We start from the raw sequence: 18,167 nt of genomic DNA on the forward strand, positions 1-18,167 counted from the left end.
TGTCAATGAACTAAATGCTCCAATCAAAAGACATAGAGTGGCTAATTGGATAAAAACAAGATTCATCTATATGCTGCCTACAAGAGACTCATTTCAGAGCTAGAGACACAGACTGAAAGTGAGGGGGTGGGAAAAGACATTTCATGCAAATAGTAATGACAAGAAAGTGAGGGCATCGGTACTTACATCAGAAAAAATATACTTTAAAACAAAGGCTATGCCAAAAGACAAAGAAGGGAGTTATATACTGATAAAGGGATCAATACAAGAAGAGGATATTACACTTATTAATACATATGCACCCATTACAGGAGCATCTAAATAAATAAAGCAAATACTAACAGACATAAAGGGAGAAACTAACAATAAGACAATAGTAGTAGAGTACTTTAATACCCCACTTATATCAATGAACAGATTATCCATACAGAAGATCAGTAAGGCAGCTATGGCCTTAAATGACACAACAGACCAGTTGGACTTACTATATATCTACAGGACATTATATCCCAAAACAGCAGAATATACATTCTTTTCAATTGCACATGGAACATTTTCCAGAATAGATCACATGCTAAGCCACAAAACATTCTCAGCAAATTTAAGAGGATGGAAATTAAATCAAGCATTTTCCCTGACCACAACAGTATAAAACTAGAAATCAACTAGAGAAAGAAAAATGGAAAAAGAATAAATACATAGAGACTAAACAATGGTCTAATGTGAAACAAATGGGTCGATGAAGAAATCAAAGAGGAAACCAGAAAGTACCTTGAGACAAATGAAAATGGAGACCCAACTCTCCATAATCTATGGGATGCAGCAAAAGCAGTACTAAGAGGGATGTTTATAGCGATATAGGCCTTCTTCAAGAAACAGGAAAAATCTCAAGTAATCAATCTAACCTAACACATAAAGGTATTAGAAAAAGAACAAAGCCCAAAGTCAGCAGAAGAAGGACATAATAAAGGTCAGAAGGGAAATACATAAAATAGAAACCAAAAAAAGAAAAGATCAACAAAAATAAGAGCTGTTTTTTTGAAAAGATAAACAAAATTGATAAACCTTTAGCCAGGCTCAGCAAGAAGAGAGAGGATCAAATAAAGAAAACAAGAAATAAAAGAGGAGAAATAATAACTGGCACCACAGAGATACAAAAAAATCATAAGAGAATATTATGAACAATTATATGCCAAAAAATTTGACAACCTAGAAGAAATGAACAAATTTCTAAAAACATGGAATATGCCAAGACTAAATCAAGAAGAAACAGATAATTGGAACAAACAGATCACTAGCAGTGAGATTGAATTTGTAATCATAAAACTCTCAGCAAACAAAAGTATAGGTCTGGATGGCTTCACAGGGAAATTCTACCAAACATACAAAGAGAAATGTATACCTATCTTTCTCAAACTATTCTAAAAGATTGATGAGGAGGGAACACTCCCAAATACATTCTGTGAAGCCACCATCAATCTGATACTGAAACCAAAGATATTTAAAAAAAATACAGGTCAATACCTTTGATGAATATGGATTAAAAAAAATCCTCAACAAAATATTAGCAACCAGAATCCAACAGTATATAAAAAGGAATATACACCACGATCAAGTGGGATTTATTCCAGGAATGCAAGGATGGCTCAATATTTGCAAATCAATTGATATGATACACATCATTAACAAAAAGAAGGATAAAAATCACACGATTATGCCAATAGACACAGAAAAAAATTTTGACAAAATTCAACATTCGTTCATGATAAAAACTTATCAAAGCTGGTATAGAGGGAACATATCTCAACATAATAAACTCCGTTCATGAAAAACTCAGAGCTAACATCATACTCAGTGGTGTAAAGCTGAAAGACTTTCCTGAATTCAGAAACAAAGCAAAGATGCAGACTCTTGTCATTTCTGTTTAACATAGTTTTGGAAGTCCAATCACAGCAACTAGACAAGAAAAATCAATAAAAAGCATACAAATGGAAGTAAAGAAGTAAAACTATCACTATTTGTAAATGACATGATGCTTTATATAGAAAACCCTAAAGTTTCCACCACAAAACTGTTAGAAGTAATAAATGAATTCAGTGAAGTTGCAGGATAGAAGGTTAATATATATAAATTTGTTGGTTTTCTATACACTAATAATCAACTATCAGAAAGAGAAATTTTTAAAAACAATCCTATTTAAAGTCACATCAAAAAGAGTAAAATATCTAGGAACAAACTTAACCAAGGAGATGAAAGACCTATACTCAGGAAACTATAAAACACTGATTAAGTAAATTGAAAATGATACAAAGAAATGGAAAAATATCCCATGTTCTTGGGTTGTAAGAATTAATATTGTTAAAATAGTCATACTAACCAAGGTAATCTACAGATTTAATGGAATCCTGATCAAAATACCTGTGTCATTTTCCACAGAACTAGGACAAATAATCCTAGAATTTATATTGAATCATGAAAGACCCTGAATTGCCAAAGCAATCTTGAGAAAAAAGAATAAAGCTGGAGGAAGCACCCTCCCAGACTTAAGATTATACTACAAAGCCACAGTAATCAAAGCAGTGTGGTACTGGCACAAAAACAGACACTCAGATCAATGGAACGGAAAGGAAAGCAATGAATGCACACTTAGATCAATTAATTTATGACAAAGAAGGCAAGAATATACAATGGAGAAAGGACAGTCTCTTCAATAAGTGATGCTGGGAAAGCTGGACAGCTACAATTAAAATAATGATATTAGAGGGGAGGATATAGCTCAGTGGTTGAGTGCATGCTTAACATGCACAAGGTCCTGGGTTCAATCCCCAGTACTTCCATTAAAAAATAAAGGAACAAACCTAATTAACTCCTATAAATAAATAAAATTGTACAAAAAAAAATCTAAAGTAAGTTCTAAAATAATGAGGTTAGAACATTTCCTCACACCATGTATAAAAATAAACTCAAAATGTTTTAAAAACCTAAATGTAAGACCTGAAACCATAAAACTCCTAGAAGAGAACATAGGCAGAACACTCTGACATGAATTGTGGCAGTATATTTTTTTTTCGGACCTGTCTCCTAAGGGGGAAAAAATGAAATAAACAAATGAGACCTAATTAAACTTAAAAGCTTTTGCACAGCAAAGGAAACCGCTGAAAACAAAAAGACAACCTACTGAATGGGAGAAAGTATTTGCAAATGATAGACATACAAGGAGTTAATATTCAAAATATATAAACAGCTCATACAACTCAACATCAAAAAAAAACCCCAAAATCCAAACAATCCAATAAAAAAAAATAGGCAGAAGACCTGAATAGACTTTTTCCAAAGAAGACATACAGATGGCTAACAGGCCCATTAAAAGATGCACAACATCACTAATTATTAAAGAAATACAAAACCACAATGAGATATCAACTCACACCTGTCAGAATCGCTATCATCAAAAAGTCTACAAATAACAAATGTGATGAGGATGTGGAGAAAAGGGATCCCTTGTACACTGCTGGTCAGAATGCATATTGGTGCAGCCACCTATGGAGAACAGTATGGAGGTTCTTCACAAAACTAGAAGTAGAACTACCATATGAATCAGCAGGTTTACTCCTGAGTATATATCCATAAAAACTGAAAACACTAATTCTAAAAGATACATGCACCCTAATGTTCATAGCAGCACTATTTACAATAGCCAAGATATGGAAGCAACCTAAGTGTCCATCAGCAGAGGAATGGATAAAGAAGATGTGATAGATACAGATATAGATAAGTATATAAAATGGAATATTACTCAGCCATAAAAGAGAATGAAATTCTGCCATTGGCAGCAACATGGATGGACCTAGAGAATATTATGCTTAGTAAAATAAGGCAGTGAAATACAAAGTATGGTATCATTTAAATGTGGAATCTAAAAAATAAAATGAATGAATGTATATACCAAAACAAAGCAGATGCACAGATATAGAGAACAAACTAGTGGTTACCAGTGGGGAAGAGGAAAGAAGGGAGGGGGAAGATAGGGGTTTGGAATTCAAAGATACAAATTACTACATATAAAATAGATAAGCAACAAGGATATGTTGTACAACACATGGAATTATAGCCATTGTTTTGTAATAACTTTTAATAGAGTATAATCTATAAAAATGATGAATCACTATGCTGTAAACCCAAACTAATATAGTATTATAAATGAACTATACCTCAATAAAGATATAAAATAAAATTTAAAAATTTTTTAAAAACTTAAGTAAAAAGAGGTCATCACCAAACCCAGAATCATTTAGATTTTCTTCTGTGTTATCTTTTAGGAGTTTTATAGTTTTACATTCTGTATGTAGGTCTATGATTCATTTTAAATTAATTTTTGTAATTTATTTTTAAGAAATGTAATACATTTAATTTTTAATCTAGATTCATTTTTTAAAGTGGATATCCAGTTTTTCCAGCATTATTTGTTGAAAAGACTATCTTTGCTCTATTGTATTGCTTTGCTCCTTTGTCAAAGATCAGTTGACTGTATTTATGAGGAACAATTTTTGGGCCCTCTGTTCTGTTCCACTGATCCATTTCTCTTTTCTTTTGCCACTACCACATTATTTTAATTGCTGTATTATTACTGTAAATTTTGAAGTCTGTAGTGTCAGTCCTCCAACTTTGTTTCTCTTCACTATTGTGTTGGCCATTCTGGGCCTTTTGCTTGTTCATATAAATGATACAATCAACTTAACATCCACAAAATAAATTGCTGAAATTTTGATTTGGGTTGCATTGAATCTATAGATCAAGATGGGAAGGACGGACATCTTGACAGTATTGAAGTTTCTCATTCATGAACACGGAACATCTTTCCATTGGTTTAGTTCTTCTTTGATTTCACTCATCAGAGTTTTGTAGTTTTCCTCATATAGCTCTTGTACCTATTGTTAGATTTATACCTTGAGTGTTTTGTTTTGGGGGGTGCTAATGTAAGTCATATTGGTTTTAATTTTAAAATCCACTTGTTCATTACTGGTATATAGGAAATTGATTGACTTTTGTATATTAACCTTTTAATCTTTAACCTTGCTATAATCCCATATGTAGTTCTAGGAGATTTTTTGTTGTTGTTGATTCCTTCAGATTCAAGTCGAGGAAGTTCCCCTCTATTCCTAGTTTATGGAGTTTATCATGAATGAATGTGAGATTTTGTCAAACACTTTTTCTGCATCTATCGATATGATTATGTGATTTTTCTTTAGTCTGTTGGTGTGATGGGTTACATTAATTGATTTTCAAAGGTTGAACCAGCTTTTTATATCTGGGATTAATCCTATTTCGTTCTGGTGCATAATTCTTTTTAGATATTATTGAATTTAATTGCAGATATTTTCTTGAGAATTTTTGCATCTATATTCATGAGATATACTGGTCTGTAGTTTTTTTCTTGTAAGTCTTGTCTGGTTTTGATATTACGGTAATATTGGTCCCATAGAATGGAGTTAGGAAGTATTCCTTCTGCTTCTATCCTCTGAGATGGTAGAGAATTGGAATAATTTCTTCCTTAATTTTTTGACAGAATTCACCAGTGAACCCATCTGGGCCTGGTACCCTCTATTTTGGAAGGTTATTAAGTATTGATTAAATTTCATTTATACATTGTCACCTGTTCAGATTGTTTCATCTGAGTAAGTTTTGGCATATTGTGTCTTTCAGGGAATTGTTCTGTTTCACCTAGGTTATAAAATTTGTGGGCATAGAGTTGTTCATAATATTTCTTTATTATCATTTTAAGTCCATGAGATCTGTAGTGATGTCCATTATTTTATTTATCTCATTCTCAGGTCTTCTCTCTCTTTTTTTCCCTTAGTTAGCCTGGCTAGAGGCTTTTTTTTTATCATATTGATCATTTTATTATTATTATTTACAGGATGTTGTGGAAGGCATTCCATATAGATACAGTAGCAAAAATTAAAAAGCTACATAAAATCAACTTTTCTTTCTTGATGTTTTATGTGTTGATTTTTGTCATAACTCATTAATTAGTAAAACTAATTATTCCAATAATTAGTAGAGTCTTCACTAATCATGAAATTTGCAAATATTTTTAGTTTTCTTTCTTGCTTTCCTATGCTTGTAACTTGGGTGCCTCTTTCTAATCTTACTGCAGTGGGTACACCTTCCAGGAAATGTTCAATAGAAGTAGTGTTACTTTCTGTCTTCATCTTTTTTCATGATTGTATAGGCATAATTTTTTCTTTTCTTTTTAAATGTTAAAATAAATTTATAGTTACATAAAAGTTTTAAAAATAGTATAGAGAATTCCCATATACCTCTCACCCAATATCAGTTTCCTCTACATTATTGTGGTATATTTGTCAAAACTAAGAACCCAAGATTAGTACATTATTATTATTGACTAAACTGCAGAATGTATTCAGATTTTATATTTTTCCATTAATGTCTTTTTTTAAGTATAGTTGATTTACAATATTGTTTTAGTTTCAGGTGTACATCAAAGTGATATAGATAGATAGATAGATAGATAGATAGATAGATAGATAGATAGATATACATATATATAATTCTTTTTCAGATTCTTTTCCATTATAGGTTATTACAAGATACTGAATATAGTTCCCTGTGATATACAGTAAATCCTTGATGTTTATCTATTTTATATATGGTATTGTGTAATTGTTAATCCCATACTCCTAATTTATCCCTCCCTCTGCTTCCCCTTTGGTTTGTTTTCTATATCTGTTTTCTGTCTGTTTTTGTTTTGTAAATCAGTTCATTTGTACATTAATGTCTTTTTTCTTTTGTCATATCTTTTGGTCTGTGACAGTTTCTTAGTTTTTTCTGATTTTTATGAACTTGACAGTTATGACAAAATGCTTGTTAGGTATTTTGTAGAATCTCTCTCAATTTGTATTGGTCTGATGTTTTTCTGATGATTAGATTGGATTTTCTGGTTTGGGGAAAGAATACCACAAAGTGAATTTGGACTTGATTTTAAACTTTCATTGTTATTCGTATTTTTGCTGTATTTTCATAAGAATACACTTCATTAGTATAAAGAAATTCTATTTTGTTCATATGTTATAAGAGTTTACTTTATGATTGGATGTTGAATTTTATTTAATTATTTTTTCTTCTGGGATCATCATTTCCCTTTAATATAGTGACTTAACATTAACAAATGTTCTTATGTTTTAACCTGATACTCCTAGAATGAATACAATTGATCATGAAGTTTTTTTTTTAATTAAATTACTAGATCCAATTTGGTAATATTTTGTTTAGAATCTGTACATCTACATTCATTAGACTGAATCTTAATTTTTCTTCCTAATACTGTCCTTGTCTCATTTTATATCCAACTTCATCAGATGCATTGAGATGATTCCCTTTTGTTTCTCCTATTTTTTCAATTATCTTTTCCAGAAAATGTACATAAAATATATTGAATATTTTAAGTAATAAGAGTACTCCCATCACTACCATGCAACATTTTCAATAGTGTCTCTGGTAACCCACTAGTAATGTGCAATCAAATCTTATATTTCAGCAGTGTTAGAATAATTTTCTGTCTCTGCTTATGGCACAACCCAATGCCTAACAAGGTTCATCTATTCAATTTTGTTTTTTACATTTTTGCATTTATTATTTAATTTTGTTTTACAATTTTATAAAATATTTACAGTTTCAATGTCAGATCTACAAAATAGCATATATTCATAGATATTTGGCTTCCATTCTTGTCCCCTCCCACTGCTTTCATTCCCTCCAACAAAGGAAATAGCTTATAAACTTTATGGTTTATACTTTAATTGTTTGTATTCAATGTGAACGTTTCTGTATATATTCTTCATGAATTCCCTTCCTTATATAAATGGTAGCATACCGTAGATAGAGTTTATTCCACCTTGCTATTTCACTTTGAAAGAATATGTCATGGAGATCACTCCATAGGAATATATAGATGCTTCTCATTTCTTCATTTAGTTGCATAGAACTCTGTTGTACTCCTATACTACAGTGAGTTCAAGTGATACCATGCTGGTGGCTATTTAGATTAGTTCTACTCATTTGCTCTTACAAAGAGTTCTGTGATGGTGTGATACCCTCTGTATAAATATTTTCAGATTCTTTCCAGAGAGTATATGTTTGGGTTCGTAGAACTGGGATTGCTGGTTCAAAGGATAAATTTTGCTACAAACTGGCAAATACCTGTTTCTGGTGGTTGTATCATTTTTATTTGCTAACCTGGCTGTGTGAGAGAGACTTATTTACCTATAGTCTTTCAACAAGCTACATTATCAAACTTTCTTTTTTGCCAAAGCATACTTTGAATTTGTTCCACAATTTAACAATCACTGATTTAATCTTTTCCTAATCACCTTCCCTTTACCTTCCTATATCACTTTTCAATTTCTAAATCTTCTTTATCTCTTAAATTGCACCATCATATCAGAACTTTATATTCTATTCACATTTATAGACATTGTAATTGTAATTCTTCCTTTTTTATTCTAAGTTTTGTGCCTTCCAAGAAAAAAAGTGAATGTTTTTATTTGTATTTTCTTTCAGAATATAAATCTAGGTGTGAGAACAAGAAATTATTTCTGAAAGAGGATAATTATGAAACAGATTCATCACAGTGGGTTATAATGGAAGAATTTACGAAGCATGGACTTAAAAAGGGATCTCAGGAAAGCTATTTTAGCCAAATGTCATTTACCACTGAAGACATGCCCACTTCCTTTCAGCATACACTTTTTTCTCTACATGAAACATTTAATACTAAAGAGAAGTCTTGTGAATGCAAAAAACATAAAAATGCCTATGGACAAGACTCACAACTTACTACTTATCAAGAAAGTCAAACTGGCAAAAAAAAAAAATCTGACTATAAAGAATATAGGGAGGCCCTTAGTAGGACTTCAAAACTTAGTTTATATCATATAGTGCCTATTGGTATGAGACCCTATGAATGTGGAGACTATAGGAAGTATCTGAATAGTGGCTCAGACTTTATACAACATAACCAATCCCATTTCTCAGCTTTTTTGACATCTTTACCCTGCAATGTCCAATACCTTAGCCAGTAAGCCACATGCAGCTATTTAAATTTAGATTTAAAATAAATAAAATTTAAAATTCATTTCCTCTGCCTCATTAGACACATTTCAAGCACTCAGTAACTACCTGTGGCCAGTGGCCATTGTATTGGACAATGTATTATAGATCACTTCCAAAATTGCAAAAAAATTACATCACACAGGCTTATTGAAAAAAGTTGTATTTTATCATCCTTTTAAACTATGAGAGAGACCAATCTGAAGTTGCCTTGGTAGAAAATTAACATACAGAAATCAATTAACTCATGTGCAAACAGTCTTAAGAAATAGAAGTTTCAATAGAAAAAAAACTCTTTTACTTAAGCAGTCACAAAAAATTTGAGTTATCACAAATAAAATTAAATAGAAATATCCATGACCAATATGGAAAAATAATTTAAAATTTCTAAAGCACTCAGAAGATGAAAAAGTGAAAGAATATAACATGTTCTGAAATTGCAGTGCTAACATCATCAAGATATCACAGTTCCTTAGGTTATAAATGTGATGTACTCTCAATTAAAAATACTCAAGAATTTTTTAAACATATGAGCTAATTCTAAAGTCTATGGAGAAAAATAAAAAGACCAGAAAAACCAGTAAAATTCTGAAAAAGAATAATAAAAATTGGTTAATTAGAACTATTAGACATTAAGGTATATTTCAATTCTACAATAATCAAGAGTCTAGCTCTAGCTATATATCCAAACAGATAGGAAAGGTAGTATATGGTAATGAAGGCATTTTTGATCATTTAATACCTTTCTGAATTGTTATAAATCTTGAGGATTTGGATGTATTATTTCATATATATATATCATTTTACATATAGATTTTCAACCAATGTTTTTAGTAGCCATGTGGCAAAGATAAGACAAATTTGTATACATATTTTTTCAAACAGTCTGAAAACATCACTCCATAGCTTACTCAATAGTAAAAAAAAAAAAAAAGTAGAAAAGATAGCTTTACAGTGAATAGGGCTGTTGACCACAAGCTTAAGGAAGTAAATTAATGCAACAAATGGGAGAAAGTGACATCATGTGGCTCCTGATGTGATGCATTAAGGACACTATCACCCATGGAGTATTCTTGTCAAAAATATTTAGCCTGGAACATGGGGAATTTTTTAAAATGTTTAGAAGGACACTTGGGGGGAGAAAAGCAGTCTGGACACCAAATATATGGCTTTGAAGTACAAGAAAGCTGTGAACTGTTCCAAATCAAAGAAGATTAATGATATATGACAACTAAAATAGTGAATGATCTTTGTATTTTGGATTTAAAAAGCTTTAGAAATTGTTGGGATATTTGGGAGAAATTTGAATATGTACTATATATTAGATCATAATATTGTAATTGTTAAATTTCCTGAGAATTTATTGTGGTTATATTAGAGAATGTATCAGTTCACAGGACTTGTGTAAAACATGGACATATCTGTAAAACAGATTATCCATTAAATGGCTTAATGTAATAGGGTAGCCATACGGAGGAGATTTCAAAAAAAAAATAGAATCCTAATGCACAGCTCAAAACAAAATTAAATGCAAATAGATCAAAGATGTAGACTAAGAATTATAAGATGTAAGACTAAACCATAAAATCTTAGAGAAAAACATGGAGAAAAATAATAAGGTTAAAGTAACACAAAACCATATAGGAAAACCATTGTAGGAAAAAATGTATTTGTCTACTTTTATATGGCAAACTGGAAACACTATTGAAAGTCAAAATATAAATCCCAAACTGGAGACTTTAAAAATTGAAAATAGTCAGTATTACTTAATAACAAAAATAGGCAATACAAATCGTTAAGAGAAAATATAAACAATGACCTAATAGAAAATGAGCAAGTATGAAAAAATATATCACAGAAACTGCAAAGAAGTTTTTACCCCTTTGGAAATTTTTACTCCCATCTCAGTAAGATATATAGAATTTAGAAATGCAATATCCATCCACCAGATTGACAAAGTAAGGAAATTGTGTATCTAATCTACATGTTGATAGTGGACAGCTGAATTGATAAAACCTAAAGGAAGGCAGTAGCAAAATACTTATCAAAAGAAAACTCAGGTATTCATTTCTCTAGAATTTGTGGAGGAATTTATGTAACAGATGTCACCAGACATATCCACAAAGAATATAATTTATGGCACCAGTCTAACAGCAAAAGACTAGGGGAGAGGAGTCAGTTACAGTAATAAATTGGTTAAATTATCATACATCTGTTTAATGGAAATGTACAGCAAATTAAAAGAACAAGGTATCTATATAGTAACAAGAAAGTTACAAACAATATTTTGTGTATATAACAAGGTAATATATATTTTTATTTTAATCCCCTACCCCTCCTACAAGCTAATATTTTTGTTTAAAATGTATCATATTTATCTGTATATATGAACTCAGCACATGCATAGAAACAAACTGACACGCACCTATTGTCATGGTGATGTGAATGAAAAATACTTCAAGCCATGTCAGTAAACAAAGAATGATGAAGCCATTAAGTTATCAGCAGCTGCTGCCACCCCTCAGTGAAGACAAGCCTGCAGTCCAGCCTCTGGAGCCACTCACAACCATGCACTCTGAGGGGACTCAGAATAAGAAAGGACAGGATACTGGCCCTAGATAGCTAGATGCTTGTCAAAGGAATAAATTCAATGAGCCCAAATATTTGCTTCCTCCCATACATAGAAAATCGCTGAATTCTTTAACTTGAGATATCTGGTTTTCTTCAGTTAACAAATAATCTTTTAACGTTCTGACTACCTGGTCTTTGTTGTAAAACTCCAATATATCCTAGCTCCTCTCCTATCTCTTTGGAGCAGTCCCTCAGAGTCATCTGAGAGGCTATTATCCCGGGCTGAGTCCTCAGAATTATCAACCAAGTAAAACATGACTCTCAACTTTTAGGTTGTGCATTTATTTCAGTTGATAGTGGAAAGGTGGTGAATGCCCTGGTTGCTTGGAGAGTATGGGGTGTCTGGAGATGATGCAAGGTGTTCATTTTTTTCTCCTTATATCACTTTTTAAAAATTTTTATTTAGCATATGCAAAAATTAGTCAATTTTATCCCCCAGGCAGAAATTTTAAATTGTTAAAAAATCAATCTTAGGCCGCAATCCATTTCTAGTTTTAGCTGTCACTAAACTTTTCTGAGCCTGTATTCTAAAGTTTTCTGAACAGAGGAATGACTTCTCAGATGGGACCGACTGAGCCAAGGGCATTGCCAATCATCCACCACACAGGCATTGAGCAATATTAGCTGCTGAATAACAAGAGGGGAGCCGGGATATCAACCCACCGCACAGTGCCGGTTCACCAAAGAGGCCAGCGTGGTCTCGCACAGGCGGTGTAGGCAGGGTGGCGCTGTCTAGGGCGCTGAAGGATGGGCTCAAAGGATTCTGGGGATTGTAGTTCAAACGTCGCGACGCTTCCAACTGCGCAGGCGCAGATGCAGTTTGGCCGTCTCCGCTTTGTCTACAGCGTCGTTAGTGTAGTTCCCTGAGGCGTCTTATCTGCTCCAATCCCTACTTGGCACGAAGGAGCGGCCTTCTTAGGGTTGAAAGCCTCGCGGTGTGGGAGTGACTTCGGGCCAGACCCAAATGGGCATAAGCACTACCCTGCGACTGGAGACCTTACATCCGGTAAACTTTCTGTGTATCTGTCGCTGTGGTCTTAGCGAGTTGGGCTTGGTTATCAGCGAGCCACGCCTTTAACACCGGGAGAGTGATTTATATGTGGGCACGTCCAGGACTGACTGATCAGCTGTGCTCAGGGGAGAGGTGGCCTCCTTGAGGACAGCAGTGCCCCGGATCTTTGGTCTGGGGCCGGAATTTGGGCGCGTCTTCGGCTCAGGGTCTTGACTGAGGCGAGTCTTAATGCTGTAGGTGTAGTCTCACAGTCCTGCTCCACAGGAGTAGCGAGGACACAGGGACGCTCAGAAATAAGGTGGCCCGGGATAGGGGCGTCGCGTCCGCGTCTCCAGACACGGTCAGCCGTCCAGAGGTCATTCTGCTGCAGCTGGAGCCCCGGGTCTCTGGTTTAGGGAAGGGATAGGATTTGTCCGGTCTCCCTCCCATTCCTGTCAGTGTGTCCGTGTGAAATGGAAAGAGTGGACAGTAAGATAAAGGACTGCCGTTTGAACGGGGTTGTTCTGGGAACTGGGAGGCCGGCGCTGCTCTGCCTGGCCTGCAGGCTGAGGACTCTGCCCTTTTTCAGAAGAGGAGCCCTGAGGATCGCGCATTCCCTGAAAAGACTGAAAGCCATGACCCAGGTGAGGTGATGCTTCCTGAGACACATGAGCCTTTGCCTTCTTTATCTTGACCTGTCCTGGGCAGGAGCATCTCTTCCAGGGCCTCCTACTATTCATTTCCTTTCATCCCATCCGCTTAGTTCTGTTGCCTTGGTACCCTCAGTTGCCAGGTGTCCACAACTTTTTTCTGTAAATCGTTATCTTTTTCCCTGTGGGGTCAGGAATACTGGCGAAGCAAAAGTGCACAGGGAGGAAAATGTGGACATTCTTTGCCAAATGGACCTGTTTTACACAGACTGTGATGTGATGAGGTCAAGCTGAGAACCTGAGTGGGAGCTCACATCTGGAAAGTCATGATCATCTCCACAGACTGAGGCTTCCTAGTAAGGCAAGATGGGAGATGTAGTTGGTGGGTCCAGTCTTCATTTGACTTCAGTCTTTTTTTTTAATTGAAAAATTTTTAATTCTTTTGTTTTTAATGGAAGTGCTGGGAATTGAACCCAGGACCTCCTGCATGCTAAGTAGGCACTCTACCACTGAGCTATCCCCTTCCCTCTTTTTTTTTTTTAATTTACTTTTTTAATTGAGTTGTAGTCAGTTTACAATGTTGTGTCAGTATCCCCTTCCCTCTTGACCTCAGTCTTTTGTGAATTTTGATCCTTCTCCAGCAGATTTTGGCAATTCAGGAACCAGGAACATTTATTACAGTTTACTGGTGCCTGGCTGCAGGTTGGATCATCCCAGAGCATAAGTTGTTTGAGAATTTTTAGAGCCCAGACAGACCTTAAAGTTCTTATTAATGAACAAAATGAGAAGAAAGACTAAGTCAGTGACTCCAAATGATGTATAAAAATGCTTCTAATCAAAATGATGTTTATTAAAGAATTTTCAGAAAAAGAATAAATCCCTTTATATTACTATGTGATATAAGAATCAACCTATGTCTTGAAAATTTTCTTAACTTACATGACGATTCTATTTATTAAAAAGAGATTTTCAAACTCATACCAAAATTTAAGTATTAATGATTCAAACTGAAATATGATGCTTCTCGTTAAAGTAGCAGGGCCTTGCCATATCACCTAGTTCCTGTCTCAAGACAGTTACCCTCAACTAACTGCCTTCAGTATTTATCCCTGTAGTGTTTCCAATTATTCTCATTTTGCTGTTTGTGGAATAATCATGTTTAGTCATCGTTCCTTGGCTTCCCTGTGTGTTGGAATGGAAACTTAGCTTTTTTCTACACTTTCCCCAAAATGTTTATAACATGATTTTTAGTTAACTTTATCATGTGTGTGTCATTACTAATGTGTAAATATATAGCCTGGTTATACTACAAATAGTCTACTAAGCAGACTTATGATTTCTAATGTAGTAATTTTTTTCCTGGACTAATTAGCTTTTAAACTTACTTGTTCAGTTTTCCACATTTGTATTGCTAATCCATCAAAGTGTACAAACATCACTGCCACATGACTATCAATAACACTTCCCATATTGTCACAAGCATCAGTCATTTATTTCTTCAGTGCCTTCTTCTGGTTTCCTTTGTTTTACTGCTCCTGTCTCCATTGGTTGTTCTTCCCACTTGCTACCCAGCTGTCATCCTGGCACTTTTCTTTCACAGTTACATTGGAACTTTTTGTCCTCTTTCTCTTGTGACCCTTATTTATCCTTATCTAGGTACCTGGTATACCTCTTTCATGGCTTGCTCTGTAGCTTTTACAGAGCACAACCAGTTCTAAGCAAAGATGCTTAGAAATAGGAGGCGAATATTTCAAGCCCTTGCTAGTCCAGACTCTAAACTGGTTCTCAACCAGGGACAATTTTGCCCCTACCTCATCCCCCGCCAGGGGTGGATATTTGGCAGTGTCTAGAGATATTTTTGATTGTCATAGCTGGGAGAAGGGAGTAATACTGGCATCTAGTCTAGAAGAGGTCGGCGTTGGTGCTGTATATCCAAAAAACAATCCATAGAACAGCCCCGAAGCCCTGCAACAAAGAATTATCCAGCCCCAAATGTCAACATTGCCATGGTGAGAAACTCTCCTCTAGGTATGTCTTTACAGTGTTTTCTTGATTCCAACAGTGATGTTTAGAAATCCATTGCATTTCCGATTCTTGATACTTAATATGACCTGTTTTCTTTGTCTTAATTTTTTAAAAGGATCTTTTTATTCCTTTTATTCTCAAATTTTATTCCCGGAAAATTTGTAGAGTTGATCTCTTTTTCTTCCTTAGGGTTAAGAGTAGGAGAAGGGAACTGTCAATTACTGACAATTAATTATATGCCAGGTGTTAGTAGACTAGAGGATGACTTATACTATTTCAAATAATAGAGAAACTCCACTCAGCTAGCCTTTGTACCTCCCAAACGTGGTTGGATACTGAAAATATCCTGCCATGAACAGATAGCTTGATCTATCTTCAGGAATGTTTGAAGACATAAATCATACTGACTTCTGGGCCTCCAGGACCAGCCTGTTCTATGTGTCACTTCCTATAAACACTTTCTTTATCACCTGTATTTTTACCTTTTTCTTATCTCCTCCCATCTTAAAAGCATTTGTTTTTATTATATCATTCATACATGGATTTATTGTTTCAGGGATTGGTGTTATTCAAGGATGTGTCTATAGACTTTTCTCAGGAGGAGTGGGAATGCCTGGATTCTGATCAGAGGGATCTGTACAGAAATGTGATTTTGGAAAACTATAACAACCTGGTCTCAGTTGGTAAGCATACCTATCTCTAAAAGTTCAGTTTTCCCTCTGGAATATTTGATTCTCCCACTGAGAATTTCTCAGCTCCTTTCAAATATTCTGTACATTTCCTTTCCCTGTTCCCAAGGAAAAGGCTTGAGCTTTGAAGAGTTGAAAATGCGCAGCTCCGTTGGGGCTGAGGCTGAAGCTTCATCTCCTCTAAATAGTGACCTCTCCTCTTTGATTTTGAATTCTAAGCCTCCCATAGCAATACTGTGTACCATTTCTCTTGGGAGCAGGACTCTCCATTCCTAAGCCAGATGTGGTGTCCTTATTGGAGGAAGGGGAAGATCCCTGGATGGTTGACAGAGAGCTGACAAGGGACTTGCTTCCAGGTAAGTGAGGGATGATCAGGCAAGGAGAGGGCATTGAAGGATGTAACCCAGCTGCTTATAGAGGAAACAACACTGAGATGTTTTCTGGGAAGTTTCCATCCATAGTCAAAACCTGTAGAGGAAAGTAAGATCTCTGCACCAAACTGTCCAAATGTCTCTACCGCTACCTCCCACAGTCCGTGTTTCCTTCCCATTTCAAAGTGGGAAGTACAACCCTTATTCCTCTTCAGTGACCAATTTCTACCTTCATTTTGAATATAGTCTTATACAATTTCTTATTTTCTTTTGCATTTAGATTTAAGTGTCACTTTCTCTTAAATTTTTGGAGACTTTTCTTCCCTGAACCAGTTTACTTTTCAATTCATTATTTTACTCATTTATTCTTCGAACCAACAGTTACTAATTTTATAATTGGTACAAGATGTTTACTAGATGATGGCAAGATGATAAGATTTTAAGCTACTAAGAAATTTATAGACTAAGAAACCTGGGAACGAGTCCATAAATAATTTTTTTTAAAGTAGAATCAATTACAAGAGGAGCTCAATAGGGCAGTCAGAAGAAAGGGCTAAGGATGGAAAAGTGGGGAGCTCATCTCTTATCCATTTGGGATGCTATAACAAAGTGTCAGAGACTTTGTGGCTTACAAACAACAAAAACTTACTTCTCGCAGTTCTGGAAGCTGGGAAGTTCAAAATCAAGGCATCAGAAGATTTAGTGTATGGTGAGAGCCCGCTTCCTCATAGTTTATCGTCTTCTCTCTATAACTTCACGTGGAAGAAGGGGAGTTTCTCTGGGCTTCTTTTTATAAGGGCACTAATCCCACTCAGGAGGGCTCTGCCCTCATGACCTAATCACCTCCTGAAAGCTCCATCTCCTAATACTATCACCTTAGGGGTTAGAATTTCAAAATCTGAAATTTGGAGGGACATAAACATTCAGTCCATTGCAGCCCCACAGAAGTATAATAGTTGGAGCATTGGGAGTGATTGTGTTCACCCCTGTATAGAGTATTGGGGATAAAAGGCATGTGCCTGAAATCCAAAGACAGAGGTCGCAGGTAAGAAGAGATTGGAGTGAAGGAGGAGAACCAGACACGTGCACTCTTTCATTCAACTAACATGTGTTAGATAGTGTAATCCATGTGGTTATCTGGGAAGAGGGAATTTCAGGCAAAAAGGCATAACAGATACAAAGGCCATAAAGCAGGAAGAGAAGTACTATGTTTGAGGAACAGCAAAGTGTCCAGTGTGGCTCAGACAGTGAGGGAAGGGAAGAAACGTGAAATGTGATCAGAGCTGATTTTGAAATGGGTCAGATTATGCCGTGGCTTTTAAATCATGATGAAGTTCTTATTCTGACTAAAATGTGACATATATAAAAGGTTTTAATTACTGACTCACACGTTAAAAGGATTACCCTAGATGCTGGGTAATGAAAAGGTTGGAGGTACAAGGTGGAAACAGGGAGGCCAAAGAAATGCTTTTTCCAGTGTCTAGGGGAGCAATGTATTAATAGCTTACTGATGAAAAGTGATTAGATAGCAGAGCCAGAAATTGTTGATTTTGCTGATACTTTGATTGTTGGGTGTAAGAAAAAGGGAAGAGTTGAGAATGACTCCACGTTTTCTGGGTTGACTAGTGGAAAAATTGAGTTCACTTTTTTTTTTAAGATGTGGCATACAAAGCAAAAATAA

The 18,167-nt window shown here is 35.0% G+C and overlaps 1 protein-coding gene across 5 annotated transcripts in view; it reads left to right on the top strand.

Annotated features, from left to right (window-relative positions):
• Positions 1-18,167, top strand: part of LOC105075715 (KRAB domain-containing protein 5) — a 102,792-nt gene that overhangs the window by 18,559 nt on the left and 66,066 nt on the right. For 2 of the 5 annotated variants that reach the window (XM_045523617.2, XM_045523618.2), the window contains exons 3-4: positions 15,983-16,109; positions 16,376-16,471. In XM_045523617.2, the coding sequence (XP_045379573.1) occupies positions 15,983-16,109; positions 16,376-16,471 (223 nt within the window). Of the gene's footprint in view, positions 1-7,081; positions 12,767-13,340; positions 13,396-15,982; positions 16,110-16,375; positions 16,472-18,167 lie in introns of those variants that run through there. The other 3 variants (XM_045523622.2, XM_074371122.1, XM_010963604.3) reach the window with 3 other exon arrangements.

This window comes from Camelus bactrianus, chromosome 9 (genome assembly GCF_048773025.1).
Source record: "Camelus bactrianus isolate YW-2024 breed Bactrian camel chromosome 9, ASM4877302v1, whole genome shotgun sequence".
Classification (NCBI taxonomy): Eukaryota; Metazoa; Chordata; class Mammalia; order Artiodactyla; family Camelidae; genus Camelus; species Camelus bactrianus.